Source organism: Balaenoptera borealis (assembly GCF_965194805.1).
Source record: "Balaenoptera borealis genome assembly, chromosome: 15".
Taxonomy (NCBI): domain Eukaryota; kingdom Metazoa; phylum Chordata; class Mammalia; order Artiodactyla; family Balaenopteridae; genus Balaenoptera; species Balaenoptera borealis.
Genome location: NC_138871.1, coordinates 13,296,824 through 13,309,997, shown reverse-complemented (window position 1 = coordinate 13,309,997; position 13,174 = coordinate 13,296,824). Strand labels below are relative to the sequence as shown.

Below are 13,174 nucleotides of genomic sequence, written 5' to 3'. Positions count from 1 at the left end.
CCTGTGAAACAATGCAAGTAACAAGTAATGGGATTTCAACTCCAAAAGAGGGAAAAGAGAAGGTGGGAAAGGTGACAGATTCATTCATTCACTAAAGCATCTTTGTTGAGAGCTTTCTGTGGTCTGGACATGGTTCTGAGAGCTGAAAGATATAAGGTAGAAATGCCCAAGCTTGGTAGCTCTTTGGGTATGGGAAATGAGCTCTGTGTCCATTTGCTAAGGATGCCGTAACCAAGTACAACAGACTGGGTGCCTCAAACAACAGACGTTTATTATCTCAGAGTTTTGGAGGCCAGAAGTCTAAGATCAAGGTGACCAAAGCTACGCTCCTTCTGCAAGAGGTAGGGAAGGATCTGGTCCAGGTCTCTCTCCTAGCTTCTGCTAGTTCCTTGGCTTGTGGTTGCATAACTGGTCTCCACGTGGCATACTCCCTGTGGGCATGTGTGTGTTCAAAAATTTCTCCTTTTTATAAGGACACCAACCATATGGGATTAGGGGCCCACCCTACTCCAGTATGAGCTCATTTTAACTTAACTAATTACATCTGCAATGACTATGTCTGAATAAGGTCACAGTCTGAGGTAGTGAGGGTTAGGACTTCGACATGTGAGTTTTGGAGAGATGCAACTCAACCCATAGCAGCTACCGGAGCCTGGTACAAGGTGCCGTTTGGAGAAATCCCTCTTCTCCCATATTCTGCTTCTGCCCGCAGCATGGAGGGAATTTCTCCCTGAGATTCCTCTGTCTGCTTCTGGCAGCTTCTCACTCAGCCCTCCTCTAGGAGGCAGAATTGTCCCTGGGTGGGTCAATGCCCGATCTTTTTGTTCATGTCCCCTGGTGGGTGGGGCTGCTGTGAGCATAGCTTCCCTTGGCCTGCCCAGTGTTCCTGTTCTCTCTGGCCCCATGGGAGTGACCCAGCACACAGCCCCTCTTGCTCCGGCTCCTTGCCATGTGGCTGACTGGGACAGGTCATTCCAGGGCTGCTCTACAGATCCAGCCACATCATGTGTCCCTTACAGGGTCACCTGAGTGGGCAGCCTGGGGTCTGCTTTCAGGGTGAGAATCAGACCTGACTCCGTAGGATGGAATGTGCAGATTATCAAGATTTATCAAAATGGAGGTGATCGGCGTTCCATAACCACATCAATGAAAAGCCATCAAAAGGAAAAGACTTTTTTATAAAACAAAGTTCACTTTATTACATTAATTGTATATAACTAAAAGAATATGAAGTGCAGACTTGTCTAAATTCTCTTGCTGATTATCTTGAAGGCAATGTCACCCAGTGTCATGGTCTGAAAGCCAGAAAAGACATCATGAAACATTCATCTGATGTTGAATTGTAAATGATAGTTAAGCCCCCAGTATGCTAACATATGTAGTCATTCAAAGACTCTTCTGTTTTCTATAGGACCAGAGGAAGGGTTGGCAATCTTTTCTAAAATCCCATGCTGAGTCTTTGTCACTTTACTTCCTCACGTGGAGAGTTGTCCTGCCTTTTACTGAATTCCTTTCTACATCAATGACTGTTAGAGCAAGACCATCCAAACCAGTCCAATCTGATCCAATTTCTCAAAGTTTCATTGAGCACCTACTATGGACCAAACACGTGTTGAGCACCGAGGACAAGTGTATGGGGAAACACCTGGGCATCCAGCCTGAAACTTAGTAGGTAGTGCATAATTTTCCTCCCAAAGCTGTGGAGCCAATTAAAACCTTAGATTCATTGGATCCGTAAGTTTTTGAGTTTTTGAGGGTTGCTCCTTTCTCCCCCGGCCCTTCCCTCCCTCCTGCTGATTCTCTTGAACAAGACTATGGCAATGATGTGGGGTGATGTCATCAGGGTGAAAAGGGAGCCCTTTAGTTTCAACAGCAATGAAATGGAACGGAAAGATCTAAGTTTGAACCCTAGTTCTACAACTCATTAGCTGGATGACCTTGGACAGGTCAACCTGCCTATTAAGTCCCCCATCCTGCCTCCCTCACAGGAGATGAGAGGATTAGGGGTAATGGAGCATATCAAAGACATTGGCCAGGACTGAGTCCAGGACTGAGTCCAGGACAGCTTATCTCCCACTGCCCTGCAGGTGCCTCTGTCCTCTGCTGTGAATGTGCCGGGGACTGCAAATTTCATGGTTGACCCTCACTCTCTCCCTAGTTGAGGGATTTCTCCCCTTGAACAGGGTGATGACAGACCCCTTGCGCAGTGTTCTGCCTTCTGTTACTCCCCAAAATACAACCTGTGGGCAAGGAAGAGCCGGGGCGGGGGGGGACACTGTACTATAACTGCAGAAGAAACACTATACTATTCACTCCCATATGGGGGATAGGACGTGGCCGACAGCCAGGCACCAAGGGTGATGTGACACACACACACCGGAGTGCCAGATCCATAAGCTGCCATGAAATTGCCAAGAATATGGTTCTCCTTATAAATGCCAAAAGGGCAAAGGCATTTACTGAGTGCCCTGGGCTTGCAAGGCAGATGGAGGTCTCTGTGTTCATTGGTTAGTGATGCAGAAGGGAAGGGTTATGGCTAACAATTACTGCAATGTCATAAAATAGAAAAAGCAATGAAACAGCCCGACTTTCTGCCAAACCAAGCCTTCCTTGAGCGTGGGTGCTGCGTCCATGGAAAGGGTTGCTCCATGAATCAGAGGACCACAGGTGGGAATGAATGGATTTCTGTCCTCCAGCCTGTGAGCGAGACTTGTGTCTACATCCCAGCAGAGTCTAAGAAGTGTGACCTGTGCTGGTGGCTTTGCACGACCCTGTGTCTCCTACCAAGCTCCTCTCCTATCCCATCCTATTTGGGTGTTGGGGAAGGAAGGGGAGAGGAGACAGGGGATGGCAGTGAGGAAGGAAGGAAGTGGGGGAGGTAGGAGTGGTCCACCCTGACCAGGAAAGTGGTGGTGGAAGGACAGCCTGAAGGAACCGGGAGAGGCAGGGAAGCACCAGCTGGGGCCACCACCAGCACATGGGGGGCTTTTGGTGAATTAGAAAAGTGTGCCCCTTCCTTAAGACACCATACTTCTCTATTGGAAAACTGCCCTAATACACTGCACTGGTTTTATTAGAACAAGATGCCTTATTAGCATCCATTGCAAGCCGGTAAGAAATGTACAAAACTCCGCCGTCTACAATGGGAGTTGGCTTCTCCTAGGGTGGTACAGTGTATCACCGTGGACTGCTGCCCTGTGAGACAGCTCCAACTCAGAGGAACCCTAGCTCTGCCATTTCCTGGCTGTATGATTGCCTCAGTTTCCCCATTAAGAAAAGTCAGTGTTGGTGGGAAGATTCGAGATAACGTGTGAAAGCTGCCTGGGCACAGTGGATGTTCAGTAAGTGGTAGCAGAGATTGACCCCTGGCCCCAAGCACGAGGACCCACAAGCTCAGAGTGTCAACTTACGCTGGTGGCTGTGTCACCGTTGAATTCAGTCACGGACTTGATGCCTTTGAAAGTTGTCACCAGTTTATTCTCACCTTCCAGCTGAACCACCGCCTGCATGGGACATAAGGAATGGCCTAGGAGGAAGGGTCTGGGAGGGAGTAAACCTCTCGCTAATGAGGTTGGCTCGCCTGCATAGGTCTCTGCTTGCAGCAACCAAACCCTGTTCTCTGGCTCTGAACAGAAGTGAGGTGCATGTAAGAACTAAAGAAAATGGCAGGGCTTCTTTTGTCAGACTTTTCATCTATGGGATGTGATCTAGGAGTCAGCATAAGACCCCTAAGCTGTCTCAAATCAAACACAAATAAAATTGATTCAAGTCGCAATTCTCCAAGCCAATGGAGGGAGGGAGGGAGTAGCAAAATTCAAAATCCTGGCCAATTGGAAGAACACATATTTTTGCTTTGTATTATTTTATATTATTCCTTCTAGCACCTTTATCTTTCCTCTTGTGGTCTCCTTTTCATGCATCCAGGAAGAGGTAACAGAAACCCAGCATGGAGCATAAGACACTGGCCAACGTTAAAATTTGCCTCCAAAACGGACAATTGTAAAAGGCCTGTGGTAAAACCCATGACAGCCTGCCCCTTACCGTGGGCCATATAAGAGAATTTCCCTCCTAAAATCTATCATAGATTTCCTGACCTGTACTGTTCTATCTAGAGAAGCAGAAATCAAGAGCCATCAGAAGAGGTAAAAAAAAGACCAACAGTTGTGTGGAGACCGATGCACAAAGTTGTCTGGGGTCAGGGGATGCTGGGGGAGAGGAGTGAAGATGGCCACTCAGCGGTACTGGTGATGCTGGGGTGTGTGGGGTTTTGGAGGGAGGAACAGAGGCCCTTTGTGGGGGGCGCCCCCCTGCCTGGATCTCCCTGCCACCGCCTGCCCACCACTCACACATCCCACACCCAGCTCTCATCGCACACCTTGGCCACAGCCCAGCGGAGGTGACACCGCCCTGCCCGCTGCCTTTGCTCTGGGAAGGGTGACTGTGCCCATTTCACAGATGAGGTAGCAAAGTCTAGGGGCTCATTGACCAACCCGCAAGGCTTGGTCTGAAGGCCTGCTTTGGTTCTTTGGTGTCGCAGGCACCTCCTTCAGGAAGTCTCTCCCCATGACCACTAGCTCTAAGCTCAGCAAAGCCATTTCCTTTGGCTCACGGATGACCTCAGGGCTCTGTTAGGGGTTTTGCAGAGACTGCCACTTGCCCATTGCTGGGCCTGGGTGATTCTGAGTCTTAGACTCCTGCTCTGGGCCTGGTTCCCCATACCCTCCATATGGGAGAGATCGGACCCTTGGGCCAGAGCTCCTCCAGAGGGTCGCAGGAAACTGGGAGCTTCCCTAAGAGCTTCTTCCTTAAGAGCTGTCTTTTCCTCTCTGCCTCTCACCCCGGCAGTGGGTTCAGAGATAGGGTATCAGCAGTGGGAATTGTGAGGTGGGAGCCTTGAGGGAGGAAGCCTGAGACCAGGTTCCAGGGAAAGTTCTGGAAGCAGAGAGTGGCTGGAGGGGGCACCTCCTACCTTGAACTTCTCCCCAGTCAGGAATTCCAGCTCACACTCCTCCCCCAAGGTGAACTCGTTCTGGATCACTTTGGAGTCAGTGATGATGGTGAACTTGAAGTGGTTCCCGTTATGCACGATTTCTGACACCGCCTTGATGTCCTTTCCCTTCTGGATGAGGTCATCAGGCATACCTGGTGGAAAGCACTGGAAGTTTAGAGGTGGGCAAAGGTGGGAGCTGCAAGGTCACAAGAGAAACTCCGTGATGTGGAGGAGGAGGGGAGACGCCGTGTTTTCCCGGAGGCCGCAGCATTTTCTGCAGTCCTGTGAGCAATGTGGGTTTTGACCTCTGAAAGGGCAGGTCAGTGGCCTGACTTGGCCTGATCTCATGCACCTGCTATCTTGCCAGTTGGTTTATTAAAAAAACACACCCGTCTGCCCAGGGGAAGCTTTTCTCGGCTGAGCACCTGCTTCCTACTTGCTCTCCCTCCTCATTCCTCCTACTTTAAAGCCTTCAGACTTTGCTCTTTTGAGTGTAAAGCATTTTGTCCTCCACATTCAGGGGACCATCCAGCTTGTCTCCCAAGCCAGGTCCCCACTGAGAGTGGAAGGGGAGCTCTTAATAATTATGCCAGAACGTCAGGCACACACCAGGACTGTGCCTGGCAAACCTATGTTCCCCTATCCTTACCTCCACCTCTGCCATCGAGGCTCTTGAGGAAGATGGACCAGGAGTCCCTTGCCCGGGGACAGAGCTTTACGAATTTCAGAGCACGTCTATGTTGTTACATGAATTGAGGTTCATGAAAACCAGGTGCATTGACAGTGGTGGGGAGGGTCCTGTTGCCCAGGTGAGGGATGCAGGACACAGAGAGGTGGCGTGACGTGCCCTACAGGAGAAGGTCCTAGCTCTCAGCTTCCCCGAAGCTCCTCCTCTCTCTGCCTTTGCTGTCTTCCCCACCTTCTCCTCTCAGCATCCTTCCTTGTCCCCCTGCCCCTTTGCTCCCTCCCCCTGGAGGACACTGCCCTCCCCCAGCCCCGCAGGGGACACCTGCTCACCTTCCAAGGCTCAGCCAAGGCTCGCCTTTGCTCCTCCCAAGCCTTCCCTTGATGCCCTCCCAGGACCACCACATCCTCTTGTAAGTGACCCGGTGGGCTGGGGGGAAGTGATTTAAAATGTGTCTCCGGGAACTAGTGCCGGCTTCAAATCCCAGCTCAGTTTGGGATTACTACCTGTGTGACCCTGGTTGGGATTACTTCACCTTTCAAGGCCTCAATTGCCTCAATTATAAAATGGGAAGAATAACAGTACCCAACTCAGAGTTTTCTGGTGAGGCGTTAACGGGATTTTTGCCTGTCTAGGGCTTAGCATGGGGCCTGATGCTGAGTCAGCACTCAGGACACGTTAGAGCATGCTTGATTGCATTTATGTCTTCTCTTTTTCTCTAAATTGTGACCTTGGAAACGTGGCTCATTGTTATCTGTCTCCATGGTATCTGCCCAGCACAGCACTCATCTCAGCGTGGGGTTGGCCTTGAATCAAAGTTTGTTAGAAGAATGAATAAATGGGGCTTCCCTGGTGGTGCAGTGGTTAAGAATCTGTCTGCCAATGCAAGGGACACGGGTTTGAGCCCTGGTCCGGGAAGATCCCACATGCCGCAGAGCAACTAGGCCCGTGAACCACAACTACTGAGCCTGCGCGTCTGGAGCCTGTGCTCCGCAACAAGAGAGGCCGCGACAGTGAGAGGTCCGTGCACCGCGATAAAGAGTGGCCCCCGCTTGCCGCAACTGGAGAAAGCCCTCGCACAGAAACGAAGACCCAGCACAGCCATAAATAAATAAATAAATAAATAAATAAATAAAAGAATGAATAAATGAATGAACGAGTAAATGAACAGGGTCACACAACGAGGTATCAGCAGAGGTGGCTTCAATCCAGATCAGACCCTAGTTCAGTGCTCTTTCCACTTGCCTAAGGCGTAGCGTTGTGCAGGGAGGAATAGCATGAGCTTCGAAAGTAACAGAACAGGACCCCTGGTCTGTGTAAAGCTTGGACTGCCGTTCCTCCCATCCAGACATCAGGACCCCAAAGGGCCACCACGTGTAGGACCAGACCGTCATGGCCATGGCCCCCAGCCGTGGCCCAGCACTCACCGACTGCCTTCATGAAGACCTCTAAGTTTTCCTGGCTCTGCACTTGGTACTTGCCGGAGAAGTTCATGGTGGCGACGAAGCTCCCTTCACAGCTGAGCCAACAGCACTTCTGGCAGGGCTCCCAGCATGGGCTGATTTATAGGGGGCTCCTTCCCCTTCAAGTGGAGGCCATAGGTCAGCCGCTGTCGACTCCTTTATGGCCAGGTTCAAACATTAACTCCTGAGAGCAATGGTCAACGATTAAAAAAAAAACAGGTTGGGCACAGCAGTGGTTTGCTCCAATTCAGCACACCTTGATGAGTGCCAGTCAGGTGCAAAGCCCTATGGCCCTGCAGCCTTTAAGATGCTGCTCTCCCATGAAATGTGTGTCTGCGCATATGTGTACATACCTACACGCACATATATGTGTGTGTGTGCATGTGTATATGTATGTATACATATATACGTGGAGATGTGTATGTGTACGTGTGGATCTAGATTTAGACACTCAGAAAAATACCAAAGAATCCCTTGAATCTCAAAACCTCACCTTAGTTACCTTACGATCTCTTCTCATCTTTATCATCACACTAAGTTAATTTTTACCAAGTTGTCATCAGTCCCTAGAGCTGCTTTGTATTCTGGGAATTCCTCACAGGCTCCTCCACAGTCCAAATCAATCTCCTTTTCGGGACTTCCCTGGTGATGCAGTGGTTAAGAATCCGCCTGCCAATGCAGGGGACACGGGTTCAAGCCCTGGTCCGGGAAGATCCCATATGCCGCGGAGCAACTAAGCCCGGGCGCCACAACTACTGAGCCTGCACTCTAGAGCCTGTGAGCCACAACTACTGAGCCTGCAAGCCACAAATCTTGAGCCCGTGTGCCACAACTACTGAAGTCTGCGTGTCTAGAGCCTGTGTTCCGATACAAGAGAAGCTACTGCAATGAGAAGCCCGCTCGCCGCAACTAGAGAAAGCCCGCGTGCAGCAACGAAGACCCAGCACAGCCAAAAAAAAAAAAATCTCCTTTTGGAAGTGTGAAAGGGTACCTTTAAACCAGGTGTGTGGAGATTGAGATGCATTTAATTAGGCAGGGACAAGATAGGGGAAGGAAGAAGGTAGGACCTGTTGGACCCCCTGAACCTGTTGGGGGCGCTCATGTCTCTAGGCTGGCTTTCACGGGGCTCCCCCCTGCCCTTCTGTTCTTCTCCCCCTGGTAGCCTCCTCTATGAATCCTCTGGGCTCAGAGAACACTTTGCAAGTACCTATACTGTCATTCCTACCGGGTTTATTTCTCCCTGCCTTTTTTCCCACTGTACTTCTTCCTTGGTATTCCCAATACTGGCACGTAGCAATGTCCAATTAATGATTAGTCAGCAAATAAAAACTGTCAGCAGATAATGAGGCCACGGGGTTTCTCGTTAAACAAAAACGAGAGATACAGAATAGTCAGATAGGAATGCCCCCTCAAACCACTGAGTCACTAGGGCTGGGCAGCCAGGAGATTAGTGTGTGTGTGTGTGTGTGTGTGTGTGTGTGTGTGTGTGTATAAGAGAGAGAGAAAATGACAGGATAAGGGAAAGAGGGTGAGGGAGCCCGGAGTCTGTGTTCAGTGAGGTTGAGCTGCTGAGGCAGCAGGGGCTGTTCTGGGCAGGAGACTGAGAGAGAGAGACATCAGTTGCATCTTCCTTCTCCCTCCTGGATGATGGGGGAGGAGAGAGAACAGTGCAGCAGGCAGAAAGGAGAGGGTGTGGGGTGACCGAGTCACTAAGGCATCCCCAGCGGCAGGGAGGCAGGCAGGCTTCTAGGAAGGCTGGTGCCATCTAATCCCTGCTGGCATCTGGGTTACATAGGGTAACCCACTGGTTAATAGTTGACCTGTGTCTGCCTAATGACTGTGCACTGGTTGAGCCCCGGGCTAAATTCAAGTTATACCTGAGACACCCCCCAATCCCTCCCCGCCATCAAGTGCTCTATTTGGGAGGATTTACTGGCAGTACCCTGGACACACCACGCTCTCTCATGCAGCCGCCGCCTGCCCAACACCCCTCCTCGGGTAAAGGGATGCCTGGCATATAAATTCCACATCAAGACCCTCTCCCCTTGACCGTGGATGTCAAAGACACAGCCCACAGTGCCGCTCAGTGGGCTCTAAGGTGGATAGGGGGACAGAGCATGATAAAATTTCTCCATAGGGCAGGACAGCACCAATCCCAGAGGCCTCTCAGGAAGCCTGGACCCTTTTCTGGTGTCCGAGGAAGAGCAGCCCCTGTGAACCGACTCCCTGCAGACCCTTCCGCCTGACCTGCCCTTCCTGCCACTCCGTCCAGGCAGTGCCTGGCATGACCAACTCAGAGGCTGGTCAAGGGGCTGGCACAGCCGTTGGAGACCTGACAGCTCCCATGGCAAAGGGACAGCCTCCTATTGGCTAGATTGTGTGTGTGTGTGTGTGTGTGTGTGTGTGTGTGTGTGTGTGTGTGTGTGTGAGAGAGAGAGAGTCTTGAAGTCACAGAAATTAGTGGCCATTTCAAAATTTAACACTTGTAAGTACTTTTCCATAAAATTAAAAAAGGGTAGTGACATTTCCCGCCCACAAGCTAAGTAAACACAAGGAGAGATAAGCCTAATTGCAATGACAAAGTTCAAGTGGCTTTAAAGAAAAAAAGAATCCCACTTCATGGGCCCAGCTTCTGAGTTTTGTCCACTCGCAGCCTCCAGCCCCCTCTAAACCCCACCAGACATCCCCTCTCCTCACTTTCCCTACTCAGATGAGCAACGTGGAGGCGTGGGAGGGGTGACAGCCTCTTGGTAGCCAGGATATGACTGCCATTTATTTGAGGCCAGGCACCTCTGCACTTGGATCTGATCCCAGGATGTCTGCAGCGCCAGTTTCCCCATTTCCTGGGTGTTTCAGGAGATGCCAAGTACTTCACTAGAGGCAGGGCTGCAGGAGGGGAAGGACTTGAGTCTGGGTCCAGCTCTTCTCGCTAACAGACGTGTGACCCTGGACAAATCATTCATCCTCACTGGGCCTCCACTTCCTTATCTATTAAATGGTCCTGACATTCTCTGCCTAGTGAAAGCTCTGTGTCAACCCAAGTCCTTCAGGAAAGTGAAGTCAGAGGGGATCAGAGCACTTTGCATCTGCTTGGGCCAGGTGTCCAGAGGTATCTCCGGCCCAGGGCCAACTTTTATGTTTATCACCTGACTTGGGGACAAGCTTCCTTCCCATCTCCCTGGGCCAGTGGTAATGTCTCCAGATGCCCCAGCCTCAGCTCACTGCTTACTTCTCTGACTTACAATTCCTACGGTGCTCCTGGCATCTGGGGATTTTTCTTTCTTTCTTGAGACCTCAGCTGTACATCAGAAAAGCTGTTATGGTTCAAGCTGCACATTCGATGCGTCCTGAGGGAAGAGTTTGTATCAGCTTCGTTGGCCGTGTCATCAGTCCTGCAAGGCCTGTGTTTTTATCATGTGCTGTTTCAAATCTTTTTGGTGGGGGGACTTCCCTGGTGGCGCAGTGGATAAGACTCCACGCTCCCAATGCAGGGAGCCGGGGTTCAATCCCTGGACAGGGAACTAGATCCCACATGTATACTGCAACTAAGAGTTCGCATGCCACAACTAAGGAGGCCACATGCCGCGGCTAAGGAGCCCACGTGCTGCAACTAAGGAGCCGGCGAGCTGCAACTAAAGGAGCCCTGGAGCCGCAACTAAGGAGCCTGTGAGCTGTAACTAAGGAGCCCACTTGCTGCAACTAAGACCTGGTGCAACCAAATAAATAAATAAATATTTAAAAAAATCTTTTCGGTGGAATTTCAGGATGTACATCCTTTGACGAAACTTTTAAAAGACATCCTTAAGCCTTGCTTTTCATATGCTTATTCTTGTCTCTTCAATCATTGTAAATTCCTTCAAGAATCCCCCCTATAAAAACTGTCCGGTACCTAGAATGGGATCTGCCTTAAAACCCCTCAATGTCCTTGGCCTTTTAGAGGTCTGCCTGCTTGAAGTAGCCACAGGGGTACAAAAGGACAAATATGCCAAACAAGAATTGTGGGTTGTGGTTTGCCCTGTAAAGGGAATCACACTTACACAGATTATACTGAAAAACGTATTCAACAATATTTCCCTTTACACCATAACTTTTAGGAATATCCCTATTGTGTAACGTGAGACTTTCCTGTGATTTCCTTTGGGCCCCCCGGTGAGTTCTCCTTTACTGTGACACGGTAGAGTAGAAAATCCTGTGGATTATGTGGCAGGTAGTGGCACTAACTCGAGGGCTGATGTAATCAAGGAAGAACTCAAAGCTTACCTGCAAGGCTGGTTCATAAGGCTCCTGTGTTGGCTGTAAAAGCTAATAGTGTTTGCTTGTCCTGTGTCCATGTGTCCTTATGTCCCTTGCCCTCTGAGGGTTGGAGGCTTCCAGTTGGCTTCAAAGTCAGCCTGGCACTTCAAAGAGAAATCTCTCCTCAGCAACACTTGGCCAACTAGCCACCCCGACCCTGCAGCCCTGCATTCTCTCTGCCTTAGAGTCGTGAATCATCAGCCCTTTAGAGCCAGAATGGTCACTCCACTGACATCCCTCAAGGCTCAGCTCCACAGTCCCTCTCCATATAGCCCTCCTGGGGGTTCTGTTCCTCTAGATTGACATCCCCAATCATCACTTCTATTTGATTCCATGAATTCTATTACATTAAGAGTGATAAAATGCAGCTTCCACTAATTGACTACTAAGTAGGTGCTTTCTCTGAAAATTCTTACTGAATTCTCAAAGCAATACTCTAAGGTAAGCATTATTATCCCCATTTTTCAGGAGAGAAAACTAAGGTAAGAAGAGGTTAGTAATGGCTACCCAAATAGGTAGTTGCCAAATAGGAGCTTGAACCCCATCTGCTGGACCCAAAACTTATGGTTTTGACTTTTGTTTTTTCCATATTATAATTTTTAAAGGTATATCTTGGTTATTCTGATGAAAATTCTTCTAAACCAGAGCTTAGCATTACACTTTACATGGAGCACGGGTCTAGAAAATGTTGACAAGACAATAGTCCAGGTGCTATTGACCACTTGAGTCATTGATGGTTGGGTTACTGTTGGTTTAGAAATGTCCTGTTACCCTAGGTCAACTAACTGGACAGTCAACGTGCATGAAGACTGATCCTGAAGAAATGAAAGGTCCTGAGGTGGCTGCTGAGCCCTTGTTCAGTAGAGGTGCCGTGCAAAGCATATTTTATTGAATTCTAATTCTTTAAAGCTAGTATCTGCTATTCTTCCTGTATTGGATTTACTGGAATATCCCATTTGGGCCACTCTGTAAGCACTCACCTTGTGCTTCATGGTGATTGCCTGCATCATTCTGTTCCCTCCTCCAGGGTAGACTTTCCCCAGCCTCGGATCCCACCGAAGCCACAGGCATCAGATAATTCATCCTCTTCTTGACTATTCACTCAACAAGCAATACTCTGACCTACTGTGTGAAGTTCCGGCAGGGGTTATATTTTGAATCTACAAAGGAACTCTCTGTCTAGTAAGGAGCATGAAGAGAGTCAAAACTGCCCTTTGAATAGCATGAAGTTTAAATAATACTTCAAAATGTAGGGGATGATTGAATTAAGAGTAAGAAGTAATTTTTTAAAAATATTTATTTTATTTTTATTTGGTTGCGCCGGGTCTTAGTTACAGCAGGAGGGCTCCTTAGTTGTGGCATGCATGTGTGATCTCATTCCCTGACCAGGGATCGAACCCACGCCCCCTGTATTGGGAGCATGGCGTCTTAACCACTGCATCACCAGAGAAGTCCCAAGTAGGGATTTTCCGGACAGGGAAGGAATCAGGATAGTTTCATGAATAGAGAACAAAGCATGCAAAGGCGTGAAAAAATATACTGTTGCTGAAGAAAGGCATGTCATTTGGGGAGGAAGGATGGAGAGGAGGATGGAAGAGTCTGTGTAGGGGAACCGGAGATGGGAGCTGGAGAGGGAGGCCACAACCAGATAGTGACAGGGAGGCTGGACTGTATTCCCCAGCCTATAGTTTCCCAAAATGGGGTATGTATCAGTAGAAGAGATGATTTTAGATGGGATATAGA

The 13,174-nt window shown here is 49.4% G+C and overlaps 1 protein-coding gene across 1 annotated transcript; it reads right to left on the bottom strand.

The window, feature by feature from the left end:
• Positions 1–1,172: 1,172 nt before the first annotated feature.
• Positions 1,173–8,551, bottom strand: FABP1 (fatty acid binding protein 1). Its single transcript, XM_082357903.1, has 4 exons — positions 7,103–8,551; positions 4,970–5,142; positions 3,411–3,503; positions 1,173–1,295 (listed from the first exon to the last, which is right to left on the bottom strand). The coding sequence occupies exons 1-4, from the start codon at positions 7,167–7,169 to the stop codon at positions 1,245–1,247; spliced, it is 384 nt and encodes a 127-aa protein (XP_082214029.1). The 5' UTR covers positions 7,170–8,551; the 3' UTR covers positions 1,173–1,244.
• Between the last annotated feature and the right edge of the window lie 4,623 nt (positions 8,552–13,174).